General features: G+C 41.8%; 1 protein-coding gene across 1 annotated transcript in view; it reads left to right on the forward strand.

Annotated features, from left to right (window-relative positions):
* LOC148514806 (killer cell lectin-like receptor subfamily G member 1) overlaps positions 1-6,855 on the forward strand; it is a 222,679-nt gene extending 215,824 nt beyond the window's left edge. The window contains exons 5-7 of the mRNA XM_088480949.1: positions 6,181-6,329; positions 6,446-6,558; positions 6,738-6,855. Coding sequence (XP_088337075.1) covers positions 6,181-6,329; positions 6,446-6,558; positions 6,738-6,855 — 380 coding nt within the window. The remainder of the gene's footprint in view (positions 1-6,180; positions 6,330-6,445; positions 6,559-6,737) is intronic.
* Positions 6,856-12,968: the final 6,113 nt, after the last annotated feature.

Genomic DNA, 12,968 nt, shown 5'->3' on the forward strand with positions numbered 1-12,968 from the left:
TCTCACTGGTTTATGTTACTTCATGTGCTCCCTCTCTCTCACTGGTTTATGTTACTTCATGTGCTCCCTCTCTCTCACTGGTTTATGTTACTTCCTGTGCTCCCTCTCTCTCACTGGTTTATGTTACTTCATGTGCTCCCTCTCTCTCACTGGTTTATGTTACTTCATGTGCTCCCTCTCTCTCTCTGGTTTATGTTACTTCATGTGCTCCCTCTCTCTCACTGGTTTATGTTACTTCGTGTGCTCCCTCTCTCTCACTGGTTTATGTTACTACATGTGCTCCCTCTCTCTCACTGGTTTATGTTACTTCGTGTGCTGCCTCTCTCTCACTGGTTTATGTTACTTCATGTGCTCCCTCTCTCTCACTGGTTTATGTTACTTCATGTGCTCCCTCTCTCTCACTGGTTTATGTTACTTCATGTGCTCCCTCTCTCTCACTGGTTTATGTTACTTCATGTGCTCCCTCTCTCTCTCTGGTTTATGTTACTTCATGTGCTCCCTCTCTCTCACTGGTTTATGTTACTTCATGTGCTCCCTCTCTCTCACTGGTTTATGTTACTTCATGTGCTCCCTCTCTCTCACTGGTTTATGTTACTTCATGTACTCCCTCTCTCTCACTGGTTTATGTTACTTCATGTGCTCCCTCTCACTGGTTTATGTTACTTCATGTGCTCCCTCTCTCTCACTGGTTTATGTTACTTCATGTGCTCCCTCTCTCTCACTGGTTTATGTTACTTCATGTGCTCCCTCTCTCTCACTGGTTTATGTTACTTCATGTGCTCCCTCTATCTCTCTGGTTTATGTTACTTCATGTGCTCCCTCTCTCTCACTGGTTTATGTTACTTCATGTGCTCCCTCTCTCTCACTGGTTAATGTTACTTCATGTGCTCCCTCTCTCTCACTGGTTTATGTTACTTCATGTGCTTCCTCTCTCTCACTGGTTTATGTTACTTCATGTGCTACCTCTCTCTCACTGGTTTATGTTACTTCATGTGCTCCCTCTCTCTCACTGGTTTATGTTACTTCATGTGCTCCCTCTCTCACTGGTTTATGTTACTTCATGTGCTCCCTCTCTCTCACTGGTTTATGTTACTTCATGTGCTCCCTCTCTCTCACTGGTTTATGTTACTTCATGTGCTCCCTCTCTCTCACTGGTTTATGTTACTTCATGTGCTCCCTCTCTCTCACTGGTTTATGTTACTTCATGTGCTCCCTCTCACTGGTTTATGTTACTTCATGTGCTCCCTCTCTCTCACTGGTTCATGTTACTTCATGTGCTCCCTCTCTCTCTCTGGTTTATGTTACTTCATGTGCTCCCTCTCTCTCACTGGTTTATGTTACTTCATGTGCTCCCTCTCTCACTTTCACTTTGGTTTTCAGAGTAGGGGACTCATTATTTGCTTTAAAAGGTGTAAAAATACTGGTCACTTTCCCGGTAGATGAAGAAGCCACAAATGCAAGTCTGTGTTGTGTTGTTTTAATATGATCAGAAATATCAGACATCCCATCATGGCCAATTGAAACTACAGCACTGCACATTGAGCATAACATTGTTTCATTGTCTTTCCCTTTACATTTTTTAATATAAGGAAAGTCAGTATGCAATTTATCTATTGACATTTTCTCTAATTTAGTTCCATTTTTTAATAATGACAATTTAGAAATATTAGCTTTCATGACAAAAGGATTTAAAATAAATTACACAGCACTCAATTACTCTTTTTATCAGCACACAAAGCACTGATTTACTATTTTTTTATCAGCACACATGGCACTGAATTACTATTTTTTTTTGTCAGCACACAGAACACTGAATTTCTATTTTTGTTTTCAGTACCCAGGGCACTGAATTATTATTTTTTTATCAGCACACTGGGCACTGATTTTCTATTTTTATCAGCACACAGGGCACTGAATTACTGTTTTTATCAGAACACTGAATTACTAATTATTTTATCAGCACACAGGGCACTAAATTACTGTTTTGGCATCAGCACACAGGGCACTGAATTACTATGTTTTATTAGCACACAGGGCACTGGATTAATAATTTATATCAGCGTGCAGAGCACTGGATTAATATTTTTATCAGCACACAGGGCACTGATTTTCTATTTTTATCAGCACACAGGGCACTGAATTACTATTTTTATCAGCACACAGGGCACTAAATTATTAATTTTTTATCTGCACACCGGGCACTGATTTTCTATTTTTATCAGCACACACAGCACTGAATTACTATTTTTTTATTATCTCACATGGCACTGAATTACTTTTTTTAGCAGCACACAGGGCACTAAATTACTCTTTTATATTAGCACACAAGGCTCTGAATTACCATTTTTTATCATGCACACAGGGCACAGAATTACTTTTTTTTATCAGCACACAGGGCACTGAATTACTATTTTTTATCAGCACACACGGCACTGAATTACTATTTATTTTATCAGCACACAGGACACTAAAGTACTGTTTTTCTATCAGCACATAGAGCACTGCATTATTATTTGTTTACCAGCACATAGGGCACTGAATTACTATTTTTTATCAGCACACAAGGCACTAAATAACTATTTTTTATCAGCACACAGGGCACTGAATTACAATTTTTTTTTATCAGCACACAGAGCACTGAATTACTATTTTTTTAATCAGCACACAGGGCACTGAATTATAATTTTTGTTATCAGCACACAGATCACCAAATTACTATTTTTTTTATCAGTACACAGGGGATTGAATGACAATTTTTTTTATTAGCACACAGAGCACTGAATTATTTTTTTAATAAGTTGACAGGGGACTGGATTACATTTTTCTAATCAGCAAACAGGGCACTAAATTACTATATTTATTAGCACACAGGGCACCTAATTAATATAAAACAAGAGCAGCTTATATAACAGTAACAGAACACTGATTTAATTAACTGCAAGGCACTGTAAGTGACTGCACTAATATAATCATTATTATAACTCTGTCTACTACTCTAAGTGACTTAATTGTGTCTTTGTACGCAGACACTTGGTGGGCATCTCATTACAAACCCCAGCCACTGTACAGGGTATATAAAGTGTAACACAAAAGTATTAGATTTTACTAAACCATGTTTAACCACTGCTGCAGCTGTTGTATTAACTAGTTCAGCAACAAATCCAAATGCCATATTCAGATGGATATTATTGTTACCTGATATATTTTAATGATTTTATATCTGCCAACTTCTTTGTAAAATGTATAGTGCATATAAATACTGTTTTACTCCCAATAATTATGTAACATTTATAATTAGTTAATTAGTTAAGTAATTACTTCTCTCTAAGGTGATCATTTTGTTGTCAACTTCTTAGGTTTTATTTTTTTTTAAAAACATTTAACAACTAATTATGAACAGGTTTCCTCAAACATGATAACCTTTCAGAATTAGAACCTAATTTTCACCTTATTTTCAACTTATAGCGAGCAACCTTTTCCTTAAAGCGGTATTGTGCTTATCAGTACCCAGATGTCCCCTGGACATCATCGTGAGTAGTGGAAGCTTATCAAGGTGTATATATATATATATATATACATATATATATATATATATATATACACCTTGATATAGACACCTCTTCACCCAAGCATTTCGCTAATGTCCCTTGTTTAAGCTTATTTTGTGTTTTGTACTGTAAAGGCAAATGTAAAGCACTTTGAGTCCTTTAGGAGAAAGCGCTATATAAATAAAATTATTATTATTATTATTTATATATATATATATATTTATTAGTGATAACAGGACATCTGACTATACATAGGGGTCAATCCAATTAAATGCAAAGGGTGCAAGTTGCCATTGCAACGGCATTAAAATGCCAGCAATGGGACCGGCACTTTACCCATTCCGAGCCCAAAGTTGCTGAATTTTTTCTCTAAGCCCTATGGATCTGCGAGCAATTTTAAGCGAATCCGGGCTGCCATAAAGTACGGGCATTGCCGCGATGACTCGCACCTGCAAGATCATCGCGGCTAATTGGATTGACCCCCCTAGTATAACAAAAATAACTTATACATATGTCCTCAGATAATGAGTAGTGCACCCAGTATAGATAATCACTGTTTATGCTTATATGGTCCTTGTGTACCAAAGCAAAAAATATATAAATATATATTAACAATTATTTATACCTTAATGCAATATTGAAATCCAAAACCACTATTAGAGGTTAAAACTCTACACAAAAAACAAAACAAACCCCCAGCAAAGTAATCAGGAACTGCGCTAGGGAGTGCCATGGGGAGAAAGGGGGACATTTGGGCTTTATGCATGGGCAGGGCTGCCAAGAGCCGCACCGGGCCTAGGTGAAGGGTGTGTGGCATAATTGCTGGAGCCGTGGCCAAGCCCCCTTAAGGAAAAAAAAGGAAAAATACTGTTGCAGCGTGCTGTGGGGAGGGGGTGCTGTGAGCCCACTCAGCCCAGTGCATATCCATGGGGGGTGCATGAACTGGATGATCGCTCCCCCCCACAGGCAGAAGAGACTGCTGCTGCTCTGCAGCAGCAGCAAGCAGTCTCCTTTTGCAGCCCAGCACACAGCAGCGAGCAGCAAGCAGATAGTTTCAAATCAATTCATAACTCAGGATACTACAGTTTCTTTTATAGACTATAAACTTAATTCTAGTCTTAATTGTTCCAGTAATGTATATATGTCCATACTAGACTAGGAATTTAAACATAGTCACTTATGAATAACATTAATATTTTCCTTTATTTATCTTAAGTAAACTGAAAACCAAGTTATTATTCTCACCTTTATTGTACCTGTTCTTTTATTCTGCGTACACTGTAAAGTATCACTAAAATTTACCACATTGATCATAATTACTGAGATTAGCCACTATCATTAATCCAAGGGCGCAGACCTTTTGTGTATACATATCCATGTGCATTGTATACCTACTTTTCCGTTTGATGTTAACTATACTGTATGTGAATCAAGCAGTACCATGTGTGGTACAACAGGAGTGTCTTTGTGCCACCTCCGTGTGGGGCGCCTCCTCTCCGGCGGCACAGTAGGTTCTGACATTTTGAGTCTAGTGTGCATGCGCAGATCTCTGGGAACATGGCGCCTCCGCCTTATTCCCAAGGTCATCACTATTGCACATGTGCAAATCACTGGGAAAATGGCCGCCGCAACATTTTTCCAGTAAGGTCTGCAGAACTGGCCGATGCGGGACTCCTTAGAGGTAAGTATATTAATTATATGAGTACAGGGTGTCCGGTGTGAGTCCCCTTGGACTCAGCTGACCGTGTGCACTAAACACCCTGAATCCATTATAGATACACCACTGGCTTCCCCTAATAACAAATAAATATACCACTGTCATGAAATACATTTTCATACTCATACTACAGTATAATGGAAACATGTTTTACTGCTTTAGGAGTCCTTGATGAAGCACATAGAATGCATGCACCAATTAATCATAGTGGACGATATCATGCTGCACAGGCAGGGACGTAACTAGGGTAGTGCGACCTGTGCCATGGCACAGGGCACCGCAGAGAAGGGAGCACTGTTTGGGCCTGTCAATTTTCCTATTTATTATCATTCTCACTTGTAGCTTCCTCTTCTTTTATCCCCAGCATCTCCTGGCTGCCCCAGGAGTACCCTTAGTTCTTCACTGGCCCTTCTCCATGAAGCCATGGCCCTTTTTCAGGTGCACTACCTTAGGTCCCTATTTTAAAAATGGAGGGGGGGGGGGCGCCAATGCTCTCTCTGGCACAGGGCACCAAAAAGTCTTGTTACGGCTATGTGCACAGGTCTTTGCTATGAATTGAGTGGCATAGACAGGGGAGTCAGCTTTCCCTCCTGAAAAATCATTGCCTATATGGTCCCGTCATCACTGTCTCTTTTTTGGCCATAATGGAATCAGCAATGACCACAGTCAATGCAGCTTTCCATGGATCATTGATCCTTATTCAAAAAAGTAAATTAATGTACACAAGTATTGTAAGAAAGTAAATGATGGACTTTGGAGAAGTTCCATTAGTGCCGTGTAGGAATGAAATCATCTTGGACATCCATTTTGATACTTATCTGTAGTAATACATTATGGGTTATTTACTGTGCAAAATTGTTTCCAAAACAAAGAAAATTATGTACTGTATAAAGCTGTCAGCGACATGTCTTACAGGGTGTGCGTTGTGTCCTAATGATTGGATGCTGCATGGGGACAACTGTTATTACTACTCACACGCTACACGCATGACATGGAGTGAGAGCCAGAAGCAGTGTGAGATGATGAGAGGCCACCTACTAGTGATAGAGGACCAGGAACAGAAGGTAGGGTATGTTGTGTACTTTATTTAGAGTAATACCATCTTAGATCCAACATCCTATTACATTCTTATTGAATATTTAGTAGTTGTTATTATGTTTGACACTCTAATTTGTTACAGGGGTTTATACACGAAATACTGACACAACAGGCAGAAGTCATGTTTTGGATTGGACTTTATCAGGCAGGAGATGGATGGAGATGGGTGACTGGCCGGCACTATAACACCAGCCTGTGAGTGACTCTGATGTTATACACAATCCTGTTATAATGTTGACCTTAGATCTAATTAATGTAAATGAGCACCTGTGTGCATCAATTCATGCAGAAGATCATCACCTAATTATTACTGATTGAGAACATCTGCCCATTGTAATCTGATATCTCATTTTGTCTCATGATTTTCTACCCAGGTTACAGCTGAAGCTGAACGCAGGAGAATGTGCATTGGTGAATAAAGTTGGATATTACACTGGGACCTGTAATTCTACTTATAGAATCATCTGTCAGCGGAAAGCTATAAAGATCTGACATTGGCCCTGATTGAGAGATGGGCGCTGATGCCTAGCAACTGCGTCTTTGGATGCGGCTTCTGTGCAAAATTATGTTAATGTCTGCAGGAGGTGTCTGATGAAAAAAAGATACCATCTGCCGGCTTCTCAGATCCAATGCCTGTGTCCTTAGACTCAGCATCAGAACACCATCGTGAGCACCTTACTCGGAATGGACACCTCTTGCCCACTGCCGATTCCAGTAAATCTTCATCAGATCTGCATGTGCGCAGGTCTCTTACCATTGGAGTTGTACGCAAACCATCGGGTTTGCATACATCTATGAAGCAGGACCATTGTAATTTAAAAAGAATGTACTGGTTTATCATTAAGACTAAAGATGCATTTTTGCAGCTGACTCTTGTTCCCATAGGACTAAATAGAAATACACCTTATTGCATAGTAAACTGACTCATGCTTTTAAGCTTTACGTAGAATGTGCATCTCACAGATCCGAAAAATCAGACAGGCCAAACAAAAGAACCAAAAACCAATGATCTAATATTGGTATTTGTTCCATATAGAAGGCCACCGTATTCCCTACCAGGCCTTATATTTAGGAAGTTGAATTACTTTTGGAAGATGCCCAAAATATTTGCTTCTCAAGAAGGAATAAGGCTTTAAAAAAAAAAAGATTGGTCCATTATCTGCCCACTTATTTCAATATAGAACTGTGGAATAATGTTATCTAATTAGCATCACATATTAAAAATACTGTACATGTAATTAATATTTTGGAAAATTTTTATTTAAAATCTCTGTTTTTTAATTGCCATACTTTCATGCATAGTGTTAGAGAGACCACCATGGGTTGTAAAGCTGTAGAGGTTTTTACTCACAACTGTTGTTAATCTGTTAGAAGATCTTTCGTAGAATTTAATAATTTTAGTCATTCAAATTATCATTTTCAAACTGACTTTTTATTTAACAGTGATCGGTTCTTTTACATAAACAAGGTACAGCCATGTAACCAAAGTTTGTACCAAGTTATACAAATCTATATATGATTTTTCTTCTTCGGAACTAGGATAAGTTGAGTGTTCAGAGCTTCCTAATGACACTCTGGGTGGCTCTGTGCCTACTTGTAGCTGTGACTATGAAGAAGTTGAGCACCCAAAGCATCCCAATGATGCTCTAGGTGGCAGCTTTCTAGGCTGCAGGTTGTCATTCCAGGTGCTCTACATGAAAAACAAGTGCCACAGGGAAGCAATGGTTCCATCCCCTAGACCTTGTCTTCTGGGTAGTGGCACTGTTTGCCCACCCTGAGTTATAGCCCTGGTGGCTGCCACTATTAAAGTAAACATTTTATAGTTATTTTGATATATTAAATGTTAATATGTGGTTGACTCATAACTTTACAGAAAGTTTTCACACAATGGAGGAGATAATTCAAGCCTTGGAGAGAGATAAAGTGGAGAAGTTGCCCAAAGCAAATAATCAGCTTCTATCTAGCACAGTCTTTGAAATGACAGTTAGAAGCTGATTGGTTGTTTGTGGTAACTACTCCACTTTATCGCTCTCCAAGGCTCGAAACATCTCACCTAATGCAGGTATGTGGCTCATTCACATGACAGTCCCATCTCTCAGCTCCCTTGCCCCTCCAAGCTTCTTGAGATACTTGCCTACACCCACCTCATACTTTATGCTTTCTTTCCTCATACAAACAATTTGATCCTCTTCAGTCTGACTGTTGTTACCAAAACTTCAATATTTAATCACTTCTAAATGAAAAGGTCATTACTCACTTCTGATCCTCTTGGATTTCCCTGCTGCATCTGTCACTGTTGAGCAGTTCTTCCTTATACAGTCCAAAAGCCACCTTACCTAGGTCTTCAGAAAACTGTTCTATCCTGGTTCTCATCCTAATTAACAGATCTATGGGCCTGATTCAGACCCACTCGCGAGCGGCTGTCCGCTCGCAAGTGGGTCGATGTTATGCACTGAGCATGCGCACGACGGAGGGAGCTCCGTCGTGCGCATGCGCCAGACGCGACGAGCGAAGGAAAGTCCTTCGCTCGTTGTGTCCGATCAAAGGGGGCGTGCTGTCAATGTTGATTGACAGCACGCCCCCTTTGGTGGGCGTGCCTCCCTGACAGGGGCGTTCCCACGGGAACGCCTCCCATCAGAAGCCGGCCCACTGACATCACTAGTGATGTCAGTGGGAGTGATTTTGGCTCTGATAGAGCCAAAATCACTCCGGAGCTTGCGGTTGAAAACCTCAACCACAGGCTCCGGCTCGCAATTTCGATGGTCGCGATGGTCTCGACCATCGCGGCCATCAAAAAGCACGCTCGTATAGCCTGTGGGTGGTGACCCACAGCTATACGAGCGTCCAGGAGGACGCTCCATGAAAATGGAGCCCGGCCCTCATTCAGAGCGTGCGCTCTGCTCAGAGCGTACGGCTCTGAATGAGGGCCTATATCCTCTGTACTTCCTTTACAATTTGGAGTACCACAATGCTCAGTCCTGGGTCATCTACTCTTCTCTAGCTATACCACGTCTCGTGGAAAACTAATAAACTCATTTGGATTTAAGTATTATTTCTTTGTGGCTATAATCAAATTTACCTATCCTCTCATGTGTCACTCAGTATTTCTGTTATCTCATCTTGGATGTCTTCTCACCACCTCACACCTTATTTCTCAAAAATGAAGCTATTAATATTCCCATCAGTGAACTGAAGTTGCCTTTCTGATTTCTCTGTCTCCACTGAAAACACAACAATCAACCCAACACCTGAAGCCCACTGCCTAAGGTATCCATGAATTGAAACTGTCCTTTGTTCTCCACACCCTGGGCCTGATTCTGCACGGATCGTAATTGCAAAGCTTCATGCAGGCATTACTGCACGCCTCCTGTGCATTGATTATCCGAGCTGCGTTGTCCAATGCAGCATCGGATAATCTGCATAACAGCAGCCGGCTGTGGTGACCCATGGGGTCACGCAGCTGGCCGCCGCAGTTTAGAGGATGCCGACTGCGTGACCCCATGGATTCTGAGTACCCAGAATCCCTCCCTAACAGACTGGAGAGCAGGCACCATCTTCTTAAGTCTCAACCCTCGCTGGCAAAATGCCATGATTCGTGGGTCAATCGGGAGGAGGCAGAGCCAATATTACATGATTCCCTTCCTGATTGACCCGTAAATCGCAGAATTTTGATGCTAGAGGGAGGGCCTAATGACATGGTACCAGCTTGCCAGGTCCCATCCTCATCACAGGTCTGCAAGGCAAGTGTGTGTAATGTATGTGTGACATACAGTAGGTGAGTGTGTGTAAGGTACAGTTTGTGCGACATATGAATTTGTGTATATATCTATGTATGTGTATGTATGTATTATATATACACTACCGTTCAAAAGTTTGGGGTCACCCAGACATTATCGTGTTTTACATGAAAACTGACTTTTATTTATCAAATGAGTTGCAAAATGAATAGAAAATATAATCAAGACATTGGCAAGGTTAGAAATAATGATTTTCATTTGAAGTAATAATTTTGTCCTTCAAACTTTGCTTTCGTCAAAGAATGCTCCTTTAGCAGCAATTACAGCATTGCAGACCTTTGGCATTCTAGCTGTTAATTTGTTGAGGTAATCTGAAGAAATGTCACCCCACACTTCCTGAAGCACCTCCCACAAGTTGGATTGGCTTTATGGGCACTTCTTGCGTACCATATGGTCAAGCTGCTCCCACAACAGCTCAATGGGGCTGAGATCTGGTGACTGCGCTGGCCACTCCATTACAGACAGAATACCAGCTGCCTGCTTCTTCCCTAAATAGTTCTTGCATAATTTGGAGGTGTGCTTTGGGTCATTGTCCTATTGGAGGAGGAAATTTGCTCCAATCATTCACTGTCCACAGGGTATGGCATGGCATTGAAAAATGGAGTGATAGCCTTCCTTATTCAAAATCCCTTTTATCTTGTACAAATCTCCCACTTTACCAGCACCAAAGCAGCCGCAGACCATCACATTACCTCCACCATGCTTGACAGGTGGCGTCAGACACTCTTCCAGCATCTTTTTACTTGTTCTGCGTCTCACAAATGTTCTTCTGTGTGATCCAAACACCTCAAACTTCGATTCGGCTGCCCATAACACTTTTTTCCAATATTCCTCTGTCCAATGTCTGTGTTCTTTTGCCCATATTAATCTTTTCCTTTTATTGGTGTCGCGACCCTGTCTAGTTTTCACCTTTTGCCTGTGGACTTACCACTGCCAGCTGTCTCCATGGATCTCTGTGTGTGATTTGCCTGGAGGATCTGCTCTGGTCGTGCTGGCTGCAACACTTCTCTGTATAAATTCCCTTCCACACTGATTGTTCACCTGGGCTCTCCTCTGTCTGTGAGCATTGCTAGTCTTGATTGGAATTGCAGGTGTGGTTCTGATTCTCAGTGCTGCAGAGATGATTACTCTCTCTGCAGGTTGTGCCTTTCACCACTCAGAATGCTACTGCCATACCACCTGTCCGTATCCACCAATTGCTGCAAGACCCTGGATATATCCTCCCCAGTTAGCATTCTGGGCCTGAACATCTCGTTACTTCCCATGGTGTGTAGTTCATGCTACTTCTTAGTGCAAGTGTATCCCAGGGTCCCACTGGTTCCTAGACCTGTTCATTCAGAAATCCTGCTACAGCAATTCCTGGCAAATCCAGAAGTTCTGCTTACAGCAATTCCTGGCAAATCCAGAAGTCCTGCTTATAGCAATTCCTGGCAAATACAGAAGTCCTGCTTACAGCAATTCCTGGCAAATCCAGAAGTCCTGCTTACAGCAATTCCTGGCAAATCCAGAAATCCTGCTTACAGCAATTCCTGGCAAATCCAGAAGTCCTGCTTACAGCAATTCCTGGCAAATCCAGAAGTCCTGCTTACAGCAATACCTGGAGCATCCAGAAATCCTGCTAGTTCCCAGGCCAGTGCAACTCGTGTGTTTCAGCATCAGCTAAGTGAGTTCCTGTGCTCCTGACCTTTGTCTTGTGTCCTGCTGCTTGCCCTACTCCTGGTTGGTCCCTGGCACCCTGCAAACCTGCACCGTGTTATCCTGCCTTGCTTTCTGCTGTGGATCAACTCCTGCTCCTTCTTCCCTGAATCTAAAATTCCCAGACCTACCTATTCCTTCCTGAACCTGTTATTCCCAATTACCCTATCCAGCCTGCACCTGAGCCTTTGTCACAGCATTTCCAGATTACCCTGTTTAGCCCTCATCTCAGCATTACCTGATTCCCTTCAGTCATTGCCACGTCACTCCTGTCCAGAGTCAAGCTCCAAGTTCATCAGTCCAATCCACGTTATTCCATCCCAGAGTCAAGTTCCAAGTTCTTCAGTTCAATCCACGTTATTCCAGTCCATAGTCAAGTTCCAAGTTCTTCAGTTCAATCCACGTTATTCCAGTCCAGAGTCAAGTTCCAAGTTCTTCAGTTCAATCCACGTTATTCCAGTCCAGAGTCAAGGTCCAAGTCCTTCAGTTCAATCCACGTTATTCCAGTCCAGAGTCAAGTTCCAAGTTCTTTAGTTCAATCTACATTATTCCAGTCCAGAGTCAAGTTCCAGGTTCTTCAGTTCAATCCATGTTATTCCAGTCCAGAGTCAAGTTCCAAGTTCACCAGCTCAAATCCACGTTACTCCAGTCCAGGGTGACATTCCAAGTTCACCAGTTTAACTCAGCAAGTCTTCCTGCCGGTCCCAGTCCGGTTCTCCGTTTCCTACTGGTTCCAAGTTCCTGTCATCTATCATCAAAGGCAGTTCACACTGGCACATAAATCTTGCAATAGAGCTATTTACGTAATCTGTGGTTCCAGTCATGCCGGCCTCCGTTGAATCCAACTCATCACCTGAAACAGGTAACTCACAGACACCAATCGTGACAATTGGCCAGTCTCAGATATGGCTTTTTCTTGGTCACTCTGCCTAGAAGGCCAGCATCCTGGAGTCGCCTCTCCACTGTAGATGTTGACACTGGCATTTTGTGGGTACCATTTAATGAAGCTGCCAGTTGAGGACCTGTGAGGCATCTATTTCTCAAACTTGAGACTCTCATATACTTGTCTTCTTGCACAGTTGTGCACCGGGGCCTCCCATTTCTCTTTCTACT

Source organism: Taudactylus pleione, unplaced genomic scaffold (assembly GCF_031769625.1).
Source record: "Taudactylus pleione unplaced genomic scaffold, aTauple2 ptg000258l, whole genome shotgun sequence".
Classification (NCBI taxonomy): domain Eukaryota; kingdom Metazoa; phylum Chordata; class Amphibia; order Anura; family Myobatrachidae; genus Taudactylus; species Taudactylus pleione.